At 43.9% G+C, this 19,682-nt stretch overlaps 1 protein-coding gene across 2 annotated transcripts in view; it reads left to right on the top strand.

Annotated features, from left to right (window-relative positions):
• Window positions 1-18,012, top strand: part of SLC35C2 (solute carrier family 35 member C2) — a 32,954-nt gene extending 14,942 nt beyond the window's left edge. For both annotated transcript variants that reach the window (XM_044296955.1, XM_044296956.1), the window contains exons 4-10: window positions 2,085-2,148; window positions 2,237-2,309; window positions 3,098-3,266; window positions 4,693-4,776; window positions 5,147-5,322; window positions 5,852-5,981; window positions 16,813-18,012. In XM_044296955.1, coding sequence (XP_044152890.1) covers window positions 2,085-2,148; window positions 2,237-2,309; window positions 3,098-3,266; window positions 4,693-4,776; window positions 5,147-5,322; window positions 5,852-5,981; window positions 16,813-16,889 — 773 coding nt within the window. In that variant the 3' untranslated portion in view covers window positions 16,890-18,012. The remainder of the gene's footprint in view (window positions 1-2,084; window positions 2,149-2,236; window positions 2,310-3,097; window positions 3,267-4,692; window positions 4,777-5,146; window positions 5,323-5,851; window positions 5,982-16,812) is intronic.
• The last annotated feature ends 1,670 nt before the right edge of the window (window positions 18,013-19,682 follow it).

Below are 19,682 nucleotides of genomic sequence, written 5' to 3'. Positions count from 1 at the left end.
TTGGCAGACGCACCGTGGCCACTGCCCTCCAGGGAAGACCTTCTCTCTCAGGGTCCGATCTTCCACGAGCATTTAGGCTCGCTACGTTTGACGGCGTGGCTATTGAGACCGCCGTCTTAACGCGGCGGGGTTTCTCCGCGGACGTAGTCCGCACCATGATCCGTGCTCGTAAGCCCGTATCCTCTAGGATCTACTATCTGGTTTGGAGGTCCTATCTGGGGTTCTGTGAGTCCCGGAGCATCCCACCTCTCCGGTTTTCTCTTCCCACGATCCTGTCCTTCCTCCAGTCGGGTCTCGACCTGGGGCTGAGCCTCAGTTCTCTGAAGGGACAGGTTTCGGTGCTGTCTATTCTTCTCCAGCGTCCCCTGGCCCCTCTAGGGCCGATTAAGACCTTCATGCAAGGGGTGGCTCACTCTGTTCCGCCGTACCGCCCTCCGGTTCCTTCCTGGGACCTGAATGTGGTGCTCTCGGCGCTCCAATCAGCCCCCTTCGAGCCTTTGCGGGAGGTCTCCCTTCGCCTTCTGTCCTGCAAGGTCATCTTTCTTGTGGCCATCACGTCTCTCCGACGGGTGTCGGAGTTAGCGGCTCTTTCTTGCTCCGATCCTTTCCTGATCTTCCACCAGGATAAGGTGGTGCTTCGGCCTGTCCCGACTTTCCTGCCAAAGGTGGTCTCCGCCTTTCACATCAATGAGGACATCGTCCTTCCGTCGCTCTGTCCCTCTCCTTCCCACCCCAGAGAACGGGAACTGCACCGTCTGGATGTGGTCAGGGCGTTGAGGATTTACTTGGAGGTCACCGGATCCTTTCGGCGCACGGACTCCCTGTTTGTGGTTCCGGAGGGTTCGCGCAAGGGTTTGGCGGTCTCCAAGGTGGCCATTGCCCGTTTCATTAAACTGGCGGTGTCTGAGGCTTATCGAGCCAAGGGCAGGGCTCCGCCTTTCGGCGGCACTGCTCATTCCACCAGAGCAGTCGGGGCTTCCTGGGCGCAGAGGCATCGGGCCTCGGCTGAGCAGTTGTGCAAAGCAGCCACCTGGTCCTCTCTGCACACTTTCACAAGGTTCTATAGAGTGCATATGCATGCATCAGCGGATGCTGCTTTGGGCCGTCTGGTTTTGCAGGCAGCGGTTTCCTGATGCTCCGGTGGTGTTCCGCCTTGGGTTGTGGTCCCTCCCTTCTTGGACTGCTCTTGAACGTCCCAAGGTCTGTGTCCCCCAAGGAAAATGGGCGAGAAAAGGAGATTTTTGTATAACTTACCAGTTAAATCTCTTTCTCGCTCTTCCTTGGGGGACACAGACCTTGGGTATAGCTCAGCTCCCTAGGAGGCGTGACACTAAGTAAAACTGTTAAGCCCCTCCTCCATCAGCTATACCCTCAGCCTGGAGATAGAGGCTACCAGTTGCGTGTCCAAGTAGTGAAAGGATAACAACCAATAATGGAAACAACAGCCAGCACCCAACGGGGCGCCAGACCATAACCCTATAACCAAAACACAGAAGGGTGGGTGCTGTGTCCCCCAAGGAAGAGCGAGAAAGAGATTTAACTGGTAAGTTATACAAAAATCTCCTTTTTGGGGACACTATTTTATGAATTTATTATAGGAAATTATTATTACTATTATGTATAACATTGGGTCATTCTGATTTTAAATTTTAAATTTTCATGTATTTTATATTTATTTGATGGTTTTGGGTTTAATAAATCCTCTTATCCTACATACATTGCAGAAGGAGGAGTGCTTGTTCATTGGGCAATTCAGATTTATTTTTTAAAGCATTTTTAGGCAAACCACTAGACAGTATGGGGATGAGTGATGGCATAGCGATTACTCCTCCCCATGCTGCGTTGGAGATCGTTGAATGTAATAGCAGCGGTCTCCAACCACTGTAAACTTCTCTGACCTGTTGATTCCACTTCTGGCTTTGGATTAAAAACTGCAGTGATGATTTCCTAAAAATGCCGTGTGTGATATCACCCTTTACTGTGATTCATTTCTGTGCCAGCGTATAAATCTAGACCTTCATGGATGAGACAATCTCAGTTGACTTGACAGGCCTCCAATGATGGTCGTTGTTTTGTGTTTTCAGCTCTGGCCACTGCTCTGGACATTGGACTTTCCAACTGGAGCTTCCTGTACATCACTGTGTCTCTGTGAGTTGGGGACGGTCATATAAATCTAGTGGTGCCGGGATAAGATATAAGCCTCTTAACGCTCCTTTCATGTGGTTGCCATTGCCAGGTACACCATGACCAAGTCTTCTGCTGTTCTTTTCATCCTCTTCTTCTCACTGCTCTTCAAGTTAGAGGAACTGGTGAGTCACTTCGGGGCAGGTGCTGGGTGGAGATGGTGTTCGCTGGGGTTTAGAGTTCAGCTTCCTGTGTGTCACCTGAAAGATAATACTTCTAATGCGTGCTTCCCTAAGGTGTTGTGCTGCAGGTAAAGGTTGTCTGCCAATGTAACTGGCTGATCAAAGGCAGTAATTAGGGCGAGGGATTAGAATGCAGTGGAAAAGTACCATGAGCTCTGTGAAGCACTGTCAAAGACGGGGTTATATGATTTGGATCAGGATTCCTGTGTGAAAAGCAGAGTAAATTGTGACAAGGACTCCTTGAAGAAAAAGAGTCCTGCTGACCTCTCCTAGAGAGAAGGACTGACAACTGTCCCATTATCAGGGTGTGCAGAGTAAGCTGGGAGTCATCCTGTGTGAGTGGGATTATCAATTCTCCACTCCATTTATAGGGTTTATTAAAGGGGTTATCTGGTTTCAGGATGAAACCGGACAACCCTTTGGATCAAGCTGCAGTGAAGAGCGTATAAGTACTTAACTGCCAGATCCTGCATCACTACTTCGGTTTTACTGGCCAGGCTCTATCTACCTGGCTGCAGTGGTGATCTCACTTCAACAGTGTGACTGTTGCAGCCAATCACTGACCCCTTCGGGTGCACCGCTTCAGGCCAGTGATTGGTTGCAGTGGTCATATGTTGTCGACATGACATCATTGCAGCGGCCACTAGTATTGATGTTCTGGTGGACATCTCGCAATGTAAGAGAATGTGCAATAAATGAAGTTGATGTCTTCTTTCTACCATCTCCTGTAGAAACCAGCTCTTATCCTTGTGGTGCTGCTTATTTCTGGAGGCCTCTTCATGTTCACATTCAAGTCAACACAGTTTGATGCCAGAGGGTTTTTTCTAGTTCTTGCTGCGTCGTGCCTGGGTGGGATCAGGTGGACCCTCACTCAGATCCTCATGCAGAAAGCAGAGCTAGGTAAGTGCCAGCAGTAGAACGACATCTGTACATTTTGAAGTTGTGCTGCTGAAGAGTTCTATAGACGTAATGCTAATTATTCAAAAATCTCAGCATAACATTGGAAATGATAATGCTGATATGTCCGATGATCATGCCTTAAAAGGGTTGTCGGTTCAGCAAATGGCATTTGTCATGTAGACAGAGTTAATACAAGGCACTTACTAATGTATTGGGATTGTCCATATTGCCTCCTTTGCTGGCTGGATTCATTTTTCTGTCACAGGGTTCCACCCTGCGATCCAGCAGCGGTGCCTGTGCTTGAACACTATAGGAAAAAACGCCGGCCTCTCTGGTGGTCGAGACTGTCGGAGCACACATAGGTGCGCACGTGAACACATCCCGTCCCGGCCACCTCTTGTCTGTTCTGCAGGGGTGGTTTTAACCCCTGGAAACGAGCAGTGTATAATGTGATGGAAAATTGAATCAAGACTGCAAAGGAGGCAATATGGACAATCGCGATACATTAGTAAGTGCCTTATATTAACCTTGTCTACGTGATAAATGCCATTTGCTGAAGTGAGACATCCCCTTTAAACATCAAACAACATCTCAAAATGGAAGGCTGGTGGTCTGTCTTTTGTATGTCAAAGGTAGGTTATCATATACTACTTGGTCTCCCCTTCTTCCTTTTTTTACTTGGCCTATCCCTGTCCTAAACCTTTTCTCGTAGTCCCACTTAAATAACGGCTACCCCCAGGTTACACATGAGCTCATCTTTCTACTCCCTATACTCTCCAGTGCTGAAGGCTCTTGCTTATTTCTCATTATCCTCCCTCTGCATTTCCCTTTAAGTCTACTAGCCATGCTAGAGATGCCTGTCCCCCCTCATGGCACCTCTCTTAAAGGGGCTTTCCTGGAGGTTTGTATTGATGGCCTAACTTTACAATAAGTTGTCCTTATCAGATCGGCGGTTTTCAGACTTCTGGAACCCCTGGCGATTAGCTGTTGCAAAGGGCACGTCATTTGAGCAAGCCCTGCAGCCTCCTCCTAGGCCTGTGACGTCATGTCCACCAGTTACATGGTCTTTCTGCAGGTCAGTCCCTATTAAGTGAATGGAATTGAGCTGTAATGCAAGCACAGCCACTGTACCACGTACGGCACATTGCTGATCAGTGGGAATGTCTCACCAATCTGATATTGATGACCTTTCCTGAGGAAAGATCATCAATATTTAGCTCCTAGAAAACCCCTTTAAAAAGAAAAGTGGCAGAAATTGTTCATGGATTTCGAGGTTGGGTTTGTCAGCTATAAATGGACCCCAGACCTCCTATAATTATAGAGGTGTCACACAGATCCTCTCGCCTTGTACCGCTGGCTTCCTGCCCTTCAGTGCAGTGGTTATGGATCCAGGCCTGTTACTCATCTTGCTCTTTTTTTCTCCCAGGTTTACAGAATCCCATAGACACCATGTTTCATTTACAGCCTCTAATGTTCCTCAGTCTATTTCCGCTCTTTATTGGCATTGAAGGTGAGATTTACCGCTTTCTTTACAGTCCTTGATTTTGTCTTTTGTCGAGCTGGTAAAATTTCTTTCTCATTGGGGGAGGACTCAGAAAATCGTGTGTATAGGTACTGCCACGAGGACTCGACACTAAGTGGAAAAAGTTCTAGGTCCTCCTACCAGCTAATGATTCCTTAATATTTGTTTTTGGTTTTTTGAGAAGGCTAGATGACAACCAGTATGGATGCTGTTAAAGCTTTCATGTGGGTTGTCACCCAGCCTTTATTCCCTCGTTTTTGGAAAGTAAAGTGGCAGCGCTACCACCAGAGGCATCTAATTCTCACAGTCCAGTGATAAACTAGTGGTGACTGTGGTTCCTTGGTCTGTTCCTTCTTAGGTCTGCACGTATCTGCATCAACGCAGCTTTTTCGCTATCAAGATGCCCAGAGCCTGCTTGTTGTATTGGCCACCCTTGGTGTGGGAGGACTGCTTGCATTTGGCCTTGGATATTCAGAATTTCTACTGGTTTCCAAAACTTCCAGTCTTACCCTTTCCATCGCTGGCATCTTCAAGGTACAGTTCCCACCTGTTGTCCATCAGCTGTCCATCCAGTAAGCCTCATCATTGTCAATCTTCTGTGTTGGTGTTAAAGGGAGCCTATCACCTGGAAATTCACTGCTAAACCTGGCACAATGCCCCGTAGGGCTAGCTCGTCCATCAACAGCTCCATTGAGACACACTGCACGTGATCTAGTTTCCTTGATGTCCAAGACCTGTACAAGCACAGATGAAATTTTCCTCAGGTCCTGGATATCCACGTAACTAGCGCATGCGCCGTGTGTATCAGTGGGTTTAGCTGATGGACACGTCCCCTCACACGACCCTCTATCCCCTGCCATTCTCTGGATGGGAGTGTAATGACAGTCAGGGTCTGTTATTATGACCACCCATATTCTACTGAGCGACTTACTTGGCGGCACAGATTTGTATTTCTCTTCCACAACTGTTGCATTATTAGATCAATCCCTTCTGATAATAGAATGACTGTATATTAGCTGGCCTTATTACATAGACCTGCCTGACATTATCATTTTGTTGTCAGGAACTCTGCGTGTTGTTATTGGCGGCACATCTTTTTGGTGATAAATTGAGCCTGGTCAACTGGTCGGGATTTGGCGTCTGCATCTCTGGCATTGCACTGCATGTTGCTTTAAGGACCACTCATACTAAAGGTAACTGTGTGTGTGTATATATCTAATATATAAAGCTGAGTGTGTGTGTATGTCCGCTTAAGCAATCTGTACCGTCGCATTTACAATCACGAAATTTGACACACTGGTACATCAGGTGTCCGGGAAGGGTTTAGATCGGTTCTCAGCTCTCTAGCATGTACCGTTCCTGAGATATTCACAAAAAATGCATTAGCCAATAGAAGCCTGGTCACATGGCCCTTATCAGCCAATAGAAGCTCGCAGGCCCTTAGTCTCCACATGCACAGTTTTACACCAGGTTTCCATAACAACCCAGCTATTTTTCTTCACTGCTGTAGGTCAGCTTTAAAGGGGCAGGGCGCTGTGGATGACACTGTTAAAAGAGCGGAGTGCTGTGGAGTTACAAAATAGAGGACCAGTCAGCGCCGTGTATGATGTTTGACATTGTTAATTTAGTCTTACATAGTCTTTTGACTATAGAACGTCTACGTGCTCTAGTAACTAAGACAAAACTTTTATTTTAATTTACTTTTAAAAATATAACTCAATACATCAAGTGAGACTAATTAAAAATCTCAGCAGTTGGTAGACTTTTACCCCATATTTCATCCAGTAACTGAGAGGTTAGTTCAGATGCTATTTGTGTCTCTCAATGAGAAACACTGTAGCCAGCTAGTTGCTGGCCGTCTGTGCCCAACTACTGTGCTTAAAACACACAAACACGTTTGCTGCCGACATGTTTCGCCGGAAAACCGGCGTCTTCAGGGGATCGGGCAGGTATGTTTGTGGGGACGGGGACCACCTTTTATTACATTGGTAAGTGATGTCACTACTCAGGCATCCAATGTGCACGGCTCAATCACTTATGGAAAGCTAAGGGAGGTATAAGGTTAGCGATAATTGGCCATTCCCTCCCCAGTACGTCACCCGCTCGTGTTAGCATCAGTACGGCCGCCTCGTCTCTAACGGAGTTTTGCGCATGCGCGCCGACTTAAGGCTACTTTCACACTAGCGTTCGGGGCTCCGCTTGTGAGAGCCTTCAAAGGGAACTCACAAGCGGCCCCGAACGGATCTGTACTGCCCTAATGCATTCTGAGTGGATGCGGATGCATCAGTCTGGCACCGTTTGTCCACCTGGCCGTGCGGAGGCAAACAGATCCGTCCAGACTTACAATGTAAGTCAATGGGGACGGATTCGTTTGAAGTTGACACAATATGGTGCAATTCATCAAAATATGGGACAAGTGGGTATCTTGGAGGAACACCGTGATGTAACAGGGAGTGTGAGTATCTGGGCTGTGTTGGGATAAGTGGTCTCGGTGACACAAAGGGCTTTGGATCCTGCATACACAAGACCGGGACTGGGAAGGGAAACCAATGTGGGCGACTTGGAGTGGAGACGTTCTGAGAATAGCTCTTCATGGCAAGGATGAGGGATAGGCCTGTACTTGGGTGTCGGCTATGTCTCCCTCGAGCCCATGAGGCATTACATTTTTAATGGTGGTGGAGTGCTCTTCTCATCACTGGAGGGGGGTTGGGAGAAAGGGTTAGGGGTGGGTTATTCAATACTTTTTTTTTTTTTTTTTTTCTCTGGGTACCACAAATGAAGAGGTATATCTTTTATAATGTGCCTTTATTTTTGTAAGCTGGTTGTCATTTATGAACATGTCTTGATAATTGTGTGACCAAATTAACTGTATATACCCAATTCTATGCCTTCTGAAGGATTTTTCTTTCCTTTTGTGTTTGTAATTTAAAAAAAAATAAAGTTAATAAAAATTGATTTAAAAAAGTAATTAATTTAATTACTAGCCTAAAAAGGAGAAGAATGGAGTTAATAAAATCTACTCCAGCTCAACTAGCTAATTAATCAAACGAGTACATTCATAATATTTATTCCACAATTAGATTTATCATGATCCTCATCTATTATTTCACTATTTTCATATCATGTACAGTTTGATTTTATCAGGTATATGATTGTAAAAGTAAATTAAATAATGGTCAATTATGATCATGATTGTGGCGTAAAATGTATAATCATGAATGATATACTATCTGTTATGAGCTGTAATGCTATAATAATTATAGTAAATTAATTCATAAAATGAATGGTTAGTTATAATTATGAGCAATATAAAATAATGAGGTGGATGATCATGATCTTAATAATTAGATATCTAAGAATAAAATAAAGTAATCATGGAGATGAGAAGAATATATACATAAAATTGTAGTCATCAGCCTCCTTGGATTCATGCGAAGTACCGGCCGAGCATTGCAGAAAGATTTCTAAGTCGGCGCGCATGTGCAAAACACCGTTAGAGACGAGGCGGCCGTACTGATGCTAACGCGAGCGGGTGACGTACTGGGGAGGGAATGGCCAATTATCGCTAACCTTATACCTCCCTTAGCTTTCCATAAGTGAGTGAGCCTTGCACATTGGATCCCTGAGTAGTGACATCACTTACCAATGTAATAAAAGGTGGTCCCCGTCACCACAAACATACCTGCCCAATCCCCTGAAGACGCAGTATTTCCGGCGAAACATGTCGGGAGGCAGCAAACGTGTTTGTGTGTTTTAAGCACAGTAGTTGGGCACAGACGGCCCGCATCAAGTCATACTATATAGGGAAAGAGTAGGAAACAAGTTAGCTATGTAGCCAGTGAAGGAGCGCAACTAGCTGGCTACAGCGTTTCTCATTTAATAATCTGCAAGAGAGAAACAGATAGCATCTGAATTAGGCCTCTTTCACACAAGTGAGTTTTCCGCGCGGGTGCAATACGTGACGTGAACGCATAGCACCCATACTGAATCCTGACCCATTCATTTCAGTGGGTCTGTGTACATGAGCGTTTTTTTCACGCATCAGTTCTACGTTTAGTGAAAAACGCAGCTTGTTCTATATTCTGCATTTTTCACGCAGTCCTGGCCCCATAGAAGTGAATGGGGCTTCAGTGAAAAACACATTGCATCCGGAAGCAAGTGCAGATGCACGGGGCGTTTTTCACTGATGGTTGCTAAGAGATGTTGTTTGTAAACCTTCAGTTATTGCGAGTTTCTCTGAACGCATCCTGAATGCACCCGGACCTAATCCGTCACTCTTGTGTGAAAGAGGCCTTAACCTCTCAGTTACTGGATGAAATATGGGGCAAAAGTCTGTCAACTGCTGAGATTTTTAATTGGTCTCACTTGTGTGTTGAGTTAACTTTTATTTTAATTTGCTTTTAAAAATATATGTCTTAGTTATTAGCGAAGTGCTGTAGAGGTCACAGTCAAGGGGGCAGGTAGGGTGGCCATTTAGGCCACCCTCAAAAGACTCCCTTAAAAACCCCGCCTCCAGGTCCCATTAAGCCACGCCCCTGATTTGGTAAGGCTACGCGCCCTCCCACTCTGTAGCCGTCTGGGATTGAAAAAATGAAGGTAAAAATCAACTTATGTTAGTTGCAGGGGTGGAAGGGAGGGTGAATTACTCCCTGCAGCTCACGCTCAGACAGCACAGTGCTGCTGTCTGAGAGTGAGCTGTTCAAAAGAGCATCCCTGTGTCCTTCCAGGCCCTGCACCGGACGGAGGATAGGGAGTCTAAAAACCAGACTGTCTGGCCTAAAACCGGACCTCTGGCCACCGTAAGGGCAGGCTGCTATGGAGGTCACAGTTAAGGGGACGGTCCGCTGTGGAGGTCAGTGTTAAGGGGGCAGGGTGTTGTGGAAATCACTGTTAAGGAGATGGGTTACTGTGGAGGTCACTAATAAAAGGATGGCCGCTGTGGAGGTCACTGTTAAAGGGGAAGGATGCTGTGTTGGTCTCTGTTAAGGGGTCACCAAACGGTGGAGGTCACAGTTAAGGGGATGGCCTGCTATGGAGATCAGTGTTAAGGGGGTGGGTTATTGTGGAAATCACTGTTAAGGAGACTGGGTACTGTGGAGGTCACTAATAAAGGGACAGGCACTGTAGTGGTCACTGTGGAGGCCACTATTAAAGGGGCAGCGTGGTACTGTGAGGTCACTGTTAAGGGAGCGGGGTACTGGGGCAGTCACTGTTAAAGGGGCAGTCGCTGTGAAGAGGGCTGAGAATGGTGGAGGTCACAGTTAAGGAGACTGTAACCTATGGTCAATGTTAAGGGCGGGCCCCTGTTGAGGTCACTGTCAAGGAGGTGGGGTGCTGTGGAGGTCCCATTTTATGGAGACAGGGCACTGTGGGGGGTGTGTCAGTGTAAAGGGGTGGGGCTTGTGGAGGTCAGTGTTAAGGGGTGGGGGGCTGTGGATGTCACTGTTATGGGGGATGCTGTCTATCTTTTAACGACACACAGAAACATTAAATGAAATATACCCGTGCAAAGCTGGGTCCTTCAGCGTATGTATGTATGTATGTATGTATATATAGTGTGTGTGTGTGTATATAGGTGAAACTCAAATATTTTTAATATTGTGCAAAAGTTAATTTATTTCAGTAATGCAACTACTTAAAAGGTGAAACTAATATATGAGAGACTCATTACATGCAAAGCGAGATATTTCAAGCCTTTGTTATATTTGGATGATTATGACTTTCAGCTTATGAAAACCCCAGATTCACAATCTCAGAAAATTAGAATTTGTGAAAGGGTTCAATATTCTAGGCTCAAAGTGTCACACTCTAGTCAGCTAATTAATCCATAACACCTGCAAAGGGTTCCTGCGCCTTTAAATTGTGTCTAGTCTGCTTCAGTAGGAATCGCAATCATGGGAAAGACTGCTGACCTGACAGTTGTGCAGAAAACCACCATTGACACCCTCCATAAGGAGGGGAAAGCCTCAAATGGTAATTGCAAAAGAGGTTGGAAGTACCCAAAGTGCTGTATCTAAGCACATTAATAGAAGGTTATGTGGAAGGGACAAGTGTGGAAGAAAAAGGTGCACAAGCAGCAGGGATGACCGCAGCCTGGAGAGGATTGTCAGGAAAAGGCCATTCAAAAGTGTTGGGGACTTTTACAAGGAGTGGACTGAGGCTGGAGTTCATCCAGAGCCACCACACACAGACGGATCCTGGACATGGGCTTCAACTGTTGTATTCCTCTTGTCAAGCCTCTCCTGAATAACAAACAACGTCAGAAGTGTCTTACCTGAGCTAAAGAAAAAAAGAACTGGTCTGTTGCTCAGTGGTCCAAAGTCCTCTTTTCTGATTAAAGCAACTCATTTGGAAACCAAGGACCCAGAGTCTGGAGGAAGAATGGAGAGGCACACAATGCAAGATGCTTGAAGTCCAGTGTGAAGTTTCCACAATCTGTGTTGATTTGGGGAGCCATGTAATCTGCAGGTGTTGGTCCACTATGCTTCATAAAGTCCAGAGTCAATGCAGCCGTCTACCAGGAGATTTAGGAGCACTTCATGCTTGCTTCCGCAGACGAACTTTATGGTGACTTCATTTCCAGCAGGACTTGGCACCTGCCCACACTGCCAAAAGTACCAAAACATTCAATGATCATGGGATTATTGTGCTTGATTGGCCAGGAAACTCCTCTGACCTGAACCCCATAGAAAAGGATGACAGACATGAGAACGAACAATGCAGAAGAGCTGAAGGCTGCTATTGTAGCATCCTGGTCTTCCATAACACCTCAGCAGTGCCATAGGCTGATGGCATCCATGCCACGCCGCACTGAGGCAGTAATTGATGAAAAGGGGCCCAAACCAAGTACTAAGTACATATGCATGATTATACTATTCAGAGGTCCTACATTTTTCTATTTAACATCCTTTTATATTGATTTCATGTAATATTCTAATTTTCTGAGATTGTGAATTTGGGGTTTTCACATTTCAAATATCTCGCTTTACATGTAATGAGTCTATCTCATATGTTAGTTTCACCTTTTAAGTTGCATTACTGAAATAAATGAACTTTTGCACGATATTCTAATTTTTTGAGTTTCACCTGTGTGTGTGTGTGTGTGTGTGTATGTATATATATATATATATATATATATATATATATATATATATATATATATATATATATAATATATATATATATATATATATATATATATATAATTAGTACAGACCAAAAGTTTGGACACGCCTTCGCATTCAAAGAGTTTTCTTTATTTTCATGACTATGAAAATTGTAGATTCACACTGAAGGCATCAAAACTATGAATTAACACATGTGGAATTATATACATAACAAAAAAGTGTGAAACAACTGAAAATATGTCATATTCTAGGTTCTTCAAAGTAGCCACCTTTTGCTTTGATTACTGCTTTGCACACTCTTGGCATTCTCTTGATGAGCTTCAAGAGGTAGTCACCTGAAATGGTTTTCACTTCACAGGTGTGCCCTGTCAGGTTTAATAAGTGGGATTTCTTGCCTTATAAATGGGGTTGGGACCATCAGTTGTGTTGTGGAGAAGTCAGGTGGATACACAGCTGATAGTCCTACTGAATAGACTGTTAGAATTTGTATTATGGCAAGAAAAAAGCAGCTAAGTAAAGAAAAACGAGTGGCCATCATTACTTTAAGAAACGAAGGTCAGTCAGTCCGAAAAATTGGGAAAACTTTGAAAGTGTCCCCAAGTGCAGTCACAAAAACCATCAAGCGCTACAAAGAAACTGGCTCACATGCGGACCGCCCCAGGAAAGGAAGACCAAGAGTCACCTCTGCTGCGGAGGATAAGTTCATCCGAGTCACCAGCCTCAGAAATCGCAGGTTAACAGCAGCTCAGATTAGAGACCAGGTCAATGCCACACAGAGTTCTAGCAGCAGACACATCTCTAGAACAACTGTTAAGAGGAGACTGTGTGAATCAGGCCTTCATGCTAGAATATCTGCTAGGAAACCACTGCTAAGGACAGGCAACAAGCAGAAGAGACTTGTTTGGGCTAAAGAACATAAGGAATGGACATTAGACCAGTGGAAATTTGTGCTTTGGTCTGATGAGTCCAAATTTGAGATCTTTGGTTCCAACCACCGTGTCTTTGTGCGACGCAGAAAAGGTGAACGGATGGACTCTACATGCCTGGTTCCCACCGTGAAGCATGAAGGAGGAGGTGTGATGGTGTGGGGGTGCTTTGCTGGTGACACTGTTGGGGATTTATTAAAAATTGAAGGCATACTGAACCAGCATGGCTACCACAGCATCTTACAGTGGCATGCTATTCCATCTGGTTTGCTTTTAGTTGGACGATCATTTTATTTTTCAACAGGACAATGACCCCAAACACACCTCCAGGCTGTGTAAGGGCTGTTTGACCATGAAGGAGAGTGATGGGGTGCTGCGCCAGATGACCTGGCCTCCACAGTCACCGGACCTGAACCCAATCGAGATGGTTTGGGGTGAGCTGGACCGTAGAGTGAAGGCAAAAGGGCCAACAAGTGCTAAGCATCTGTGGGAACTCCTTCAAGACTGTTGGAAGACCATTTCAGGTGACTACCTCTTGAAGCTCATCAAGAGAATGCCAAGAGTGGCAGTAATCAAAGCAAAAGGTGGCTACTTTTTTTTCTTATGTATATAATTCCACATGTGTTAATTCATAGTTTTGATGCCTTCAGTGTGAATCTACAATTTTCATAGTCATGAAAATAAAGAAAACTCTTTGAATGAGAAGGTGTGTCCAAACTTTTGGTCTGTACTGTGTGTATGTACATATGTGTGTGTGTATATATGTGTGTATATGTATATATGTGTGTATATGTATGTGTGTGTGTGTGTGTGTATGTATATATATATATATATATATATATATATTTATTATTATTATAAAAAATGTATGTTGTGGGGATTCGCTCTGGTAGTTAGGACTAGTAGATGCAGTATAGCGGCAAAGTACACAGTTCCTGAATCAAACAGTGGTGTTTATTCACGCATTGGTGTATAACAAAATGTAGATAAGGTGTATCACAAAACACAGGTGGTTTGGTGTTTGTTCACACACAAGGAAAGTCCATAAACAATAAGTCACCTTTTCTCCTTGGTGTTAATTCACACCCTGTTAGCAGTTCAGCCTCATCAAGTCCATAGGCTGCCTGTTCGCCTTTAGAGGGGCCTGAGTTCTCCAGCCCGGCTCAAACCTAAAATCCCAGCACAGCCCTCAGTTCACAGCACACAGACTCCTGAGCTCCACTGTCGGAGGGAGGTAAATCCACCCCATCTGGCAGTGCCGGCTGGTTTTTATGCCTGGCAAAAAGAACATGGGGAGTAGTCACCCACCCGGCACTCTCACTACTCCCAGTAATAGCTGTCCCGGATCAGCTATGATGTGTGTGAATAAATAGCACATTTTTTTCATCTTTCAAGGAGTGCTGCGGAATTTTATTTGTTTGCTCATCATCCTGAATCGAGGGATTACCGCTGGCACCCATCTCTTCAACTTCCAAGGGAGTGCTGCCTGAATTTTTTTATGGATAGATATAGATATAGATAGATATGTACACTCACCTAAAGAATTATTAGGAACACCTGTTCTATTTCTCATTAATGCGATTATCTAGTCAACCAATCACATTGCAGTTGCTTCAATGCATGTAGGGTTGTGGTCCTGGTCAAGACAATCTCCTGAACTCCAAACTGAATGTCAAAATGGGAAAGAAAGGTGATTTAAGCAATTTTGAGCGTGGCATGGTTGTTTGTGCCAGTTACTGGGATTTTCACGCACAACCATTTCTAGGGTTTACAAAGAATGGTGTGAAAATGGAATAACATCCAGTATGCGGCAATCCTGTGGGCGAAAATGCCTTGTTGATGCTAGAGGTCAGAGGAGAATGGGCCGACTGATTCAAGCTGATACAAGAGCAACGTTGACTGAAATAACCACTCGTTACAACCGAGGTATGCAGCAAAGCATTTGTGAAGCCACAACACGCAAAACCTTGAGGCCGATGGGCTACAACAGCAGAAGACCCCACCGGGTACCACTCATCTCCACTACAAATAGGAAAAAGAGGCTACAATTTGCACAAACTCACCAAAATTGGACTGTTGAAGACTGGAAAAATGTTGCCTGGTCTGAATATGTATCCATCATGCCTTGTTACCACTGTGCAGGCTGGTAGTGGTGGTGTAATGGTGTGGGGGATGTTTTCTGGGCACACTTTAGGCCCCTTAGTGCCAATTGGCCATCGTTTAAATGCCACGGGCTACCTGAGCATTGTTTCTGACCATGTCCCTCCCTTCATGACCACCATGTACCCATCCTCTGATGGCTACTTCCAGCAGGATAGTGCACCATGTCACAAAGCTCGAATCATTTCAAATTGGTTTCTTGAACATGACAATGAGTTCACTGTACTAAAATGGCCCCCACAGTCACCAGATCTCAACCCAATAGAGCATCTTTGGGATGTGGTGGAACGGGAGCTATGTGCCCTGTATGTGCATCCCTCAAATCTCCATCAACTGCAAGATGCTATCCCATCAATATGGGCCAACATTTCTAAAGAATGCTATCAGCACCTTTGTTGAATCAATGCCACGTAGAATTAAGGCAGTTCTGAAGGCAAAAGGGGGTCCAACACCGTATTAGTATGGTGTTCCTAATAATTCTTTAGGTGAGTGAATGTGTATATAGAGAGATATATATATATATATATATATATATACTCGGAAAAATTAGAATATCGTGCAAAAGTCCATTTATTTTAGTAATGCTAATTTAAAAGGAATTGCATTAATGCAGCTTAAAATTAGAATTTTGCACGATATTCAAATTTTTCGATTTTCACGTGTGTGTGTATAAATATTACTCTCAAAAAGTTAGGGATATTTGGCTTGTGGGTGAAACTTCAGGATAAACCTAAAATGCACTCTATCCTTTACAGGTGAACTTAATGTGACCTTGAACTTTTGAATGCACTTGTTCAACTGTCCAGTGTTTCAGTACTTTTTGCACAACTTGCTGTTCTCCAACAAGGAGCTTAACAGTATTTAAACAGTCCTCCTCATCATGCTGTTTACATTTTGACATCGTGAGACCAAGACGACACCTAAAAATTGATCAACAGTACCTCTCCATTGCGAGGCTTCAAGCAGGATGTTCTCAGACGGCTGCCAATGATGTTGGAGACATCAATGAGAGCGCTATGCATTAGCCACTGTTGTCACCAGAGGAGCCTTTGGTTGTGGGGGTGGTTTTACAATGTGGGCAGATGTGTCTAGTCAATACAGAACTGCCCTACACTTTGTAAATGGTACAGCGACAAGCCCATACTATTTGAATAGCATCATTAATCCAGTTATTGTGCCTCTGCATAAACAACACAGACCTAATTTCATCTTCATGGATGACAGACAATCCATGCTCATTGAGGTCGTATCATTAGGGAACGAGTGCTGGTGACTGGGGACCTCAAATGTAGTGGCCTGCACTTTCTCCAGACCTGAACCCCATTGAAAACCTATGGGATCAGCTGAGTTGCTATGTAGAGGCTCGTAACCCTGTACCCGAGAACCTCAAGGACCTTAGGGCCTCCCTTCAACAAGAGTGGGATGCCATGCCTCAGCAGACAATAAGTCGACTTGGGAACAGCAGTAGACTTCGTCGTGCTTGATGCTCAAGGCCACATGACAAGTCATTGAGACATTGACATTTTGTGTGGGGGTATAGCCACCACTGTTGTTGGCTTTTGTTTAAATAAATTGTTTGAGATGAGGAAATCACCATTGCTGCTTCTTCTTAAATGCCCTACTTTTATGAAATAATATCACTGTGTAGCGGGAACTTTTCACGTTTTCCATAAACTTCACCCAAAAGCCAAATATCCCTGACTTTTTGTGAGATATATTTATTTAAGATAATATAATATTATATACATAGGTCTAATCGTTTATATACATAGGTCTAATTGTTTTCTTTCTATTACGATAAATTCACACAGAACACAGAGTGTCTCTGAGCACAGACATGGAGCTTCTACTCAGAGGAGGTGAAGATGAAGAGGATGAGGATACGTGACTGCCAGACTAATACAAGACGTGTTCCTTAGATCTGGAGCTACAAGTCTAGACTTTTTTTTTTTTTTTTTTAAATGAGACCTGTTCATGTGGCTCATCCCCAGCACAGTACGAACGTTGTGCTGCATTCACCCACACAGGATGAGACGTGAACCATATGGTATCCCTCTGAAAGAATGGCGGCTGAGACTGGGATGTTTACTTGTACATTGCTTGTCTCTCTGCGCTTCGTCCCTTGCTTTTTCATGTGTGGGCCCTGCTACCTACCTCTGCCACATACATTTCCTACAATCTTATTTATTTGGTTTACACTGATCCTCCTCCAAGTGTTGGAGTTAGCATTAGTGGAGCATTACGTCTCATTTTTTGGTGAAGACTAGATCTCCTGGGATCGGTCACTGCCATATTTGCAGGAATGAATTGAGATGAACAGGGATAACATGTGGAGAGGTAAATGTGTCTGGCGTGTAAACCAGAAGAGTTTCTGTTCAACAGTTTGCATATAGAATCAATCTACATAAAAGGTTCAGTAATTGGGTTGCATTACTTACTTTGTATTGTGTTACCGTATTTTTCGCTCTATATGGCGCAGTTTTTCAACCAAAGATGGGGAAAAAATGGCAGTGCATCTTATAGGGTGAATACTAATGAGTGCTTCCTTTATGCAAGTGGTCATTAGTACAGTAGGACCGGGGAGCGGTGAATACAGCACTTTTTGTGCTGACTCTGTACTCACTGTTCTCTGGTCTTCTTCTGCCGACTCTGCACACAGTGTGAGGACATAGACGTGCTCTGTGACCTGACGCTGTGCGACAGTTGGGTCACAGCCCGGCATGGAGAGTTCTGGATCTCAGGAGTGTTGGCCGCGCCCGCAGTTTGAGAGCAGAGTTTTTATGTTTTTGTTTTCTGTCTGATCTGAGGTCCGATTAGGGGTCTGAGCTGAAGACTAATTAACATTGGGGGTGTGATCTGAGTTTTTTTTTTTTTTATTTTTTCTTATTTTCCTTTTCTAAAACGTGGGTGCGTCTTATAGGGTGAAAAAACGGTACATCCTGTTAAGTAGTCCAGAGCTGTATTTACAATTTTACTGGGTTCTCTATTAAACTGGTTTTATTTGTTTCATTTGTTGATTTCCAATCTGAGACATTTAGTCTATCCTGAGCAGTTGGCCAAAATGAGTTGACAATCTTGTTCACTGTTTCCAGTAGTAACAAGTAGAAATATGATTGCATCTCTGGAGTATAGTTCAAGCAAGGATCAGTGCAACATGAGTAAAGCCCTTAAAGGCTATGGACACCTTTTGTGGGCATTTAAAAAAATAAATAAAAAAAAAGCCCCTTTCTCTGTACAGCCTTGGGTTTCTCTAGTACCGGGCTCTGTATTTATGCTATTTCTTGTCCGGGTACTCAGCTAAAGGTTCCTTATTTCTGATCTCCTGACCTCATAAACACTCATTATAGCTTATTGGTAATTATTATCTTAATGATATGACTTAAATAAGTGTTTTTGGAGATGAAGGATATGCATAGCCCTCAGATGCCGGCTCAGAGTGAAAGTAAAAGTAAGATGCTCACAGCTAGATTAAAACTTAACCCTTTTATTGACAAAACCTTCAGAATTTTTTTAAAGACCCAAAAATTATTTTAGCCTAAAATGAGTAAAATGGAATCATCAAAAAATCGCCCCTGAAGGTGTTCATAGACTTCAAAATTTTAAGTAAATTTAATTGTGTATTTATACAATTATGTTAACTGTAAATGTCATGTTCAGAGGCGTTGGGAGGTACTGTTACTTCTTATGGAGACGTTTTGTAGGTCATGCAGTGCTCCATGGGTAAAGGGATATGCAGATAAACTCTCTTCCAAAGAAAAGCAATCTGTCTCTGTATTGCCACCTAGTGGAGGTAGCCATTTACTACTCTACTGTCTGACCATTTTAACTGTGCAACATGACTGAGGATATTAGACAAACCAAGAGCTTCCCCAAAATGAAACCCATCTGTAGACCACTGTTTTGGTTTCTTGGCCCTCATCGGTACAGAGCAGGATGCTTGTCTGGCTAGGGGATACTGATTTTCCTTGTCGAGAGAGCCAGAACTGGCTTAAAGGGGTTGTCTCACCTCAGCAAATAGGATTTATTATGTAGAGGAAGTTAATACAAGGCACTTACTGATGTATTGTTATTATCCATATTGCTTAATTTGCTGGCTAGATTCATTTTTCCATCACATCATACACTGCTTGTTTTCTTGGTTATGAGTACCCTGCAGTCCATCACTGGTGGTCGTGCCGGCATACTGTTGGAAAAAGCGCAAGCCTATGTGCACTCCTACGGTCCCTGACGCTTTTTCCTATAGTGTGCAAGCACGACCACCACTCAGGGATTGCAGGGTGGTTGTAACAATGGAAATGAGCAGTGTATATTGTGATGGAAAAATTAATTCCAGCCAGCAAAGGAAGCAATATGGAAAATCACAATACGTTAGTAAGTGTCCTGTGTTAACTTTCTCTACATAATAAATGCTATTTGCTGAAATGAGACAACCCCTTTAAGGAGTGCTAATGTGCATATAGGTTTTAGGCTGAAGCTGGTTTGGTATGCTGTAATGTGCTAGAATATGAATTGATCTGTCACGATCCTGAATCAATTCATTAAAGGGTGAAACCAGAGTTTTATACTGTAATATCTGTGTGCTAGCTATGTGTGTGCCTTCTCCTTTGTGTGCTGATCTTCTGCTGAAGATAGGGCAGTGGGAGGATCCAGGAAGGGACATTTATTTTAAAACATGATTTCC

Source organism: Bufo gargarizans, chromosome 6, assembly GCF_014858855.1.
Source record: "Bufo gargarizans isolate SCDJY-AF-19 chromosome 6, ASM1485885v1, whole genome shotgun sequence".
Lineage (NCBI taxonomy): Eukaryota > Metazoa > Chordata > Amphibia > Anura > Bufonidae > Bufo > Bufo gargarizans.
The sequence above is the reverse complement of the archived record's forward strand: the minus strand, read 5'-3'. Positions and strand labels throughout refer to the sequence as shown.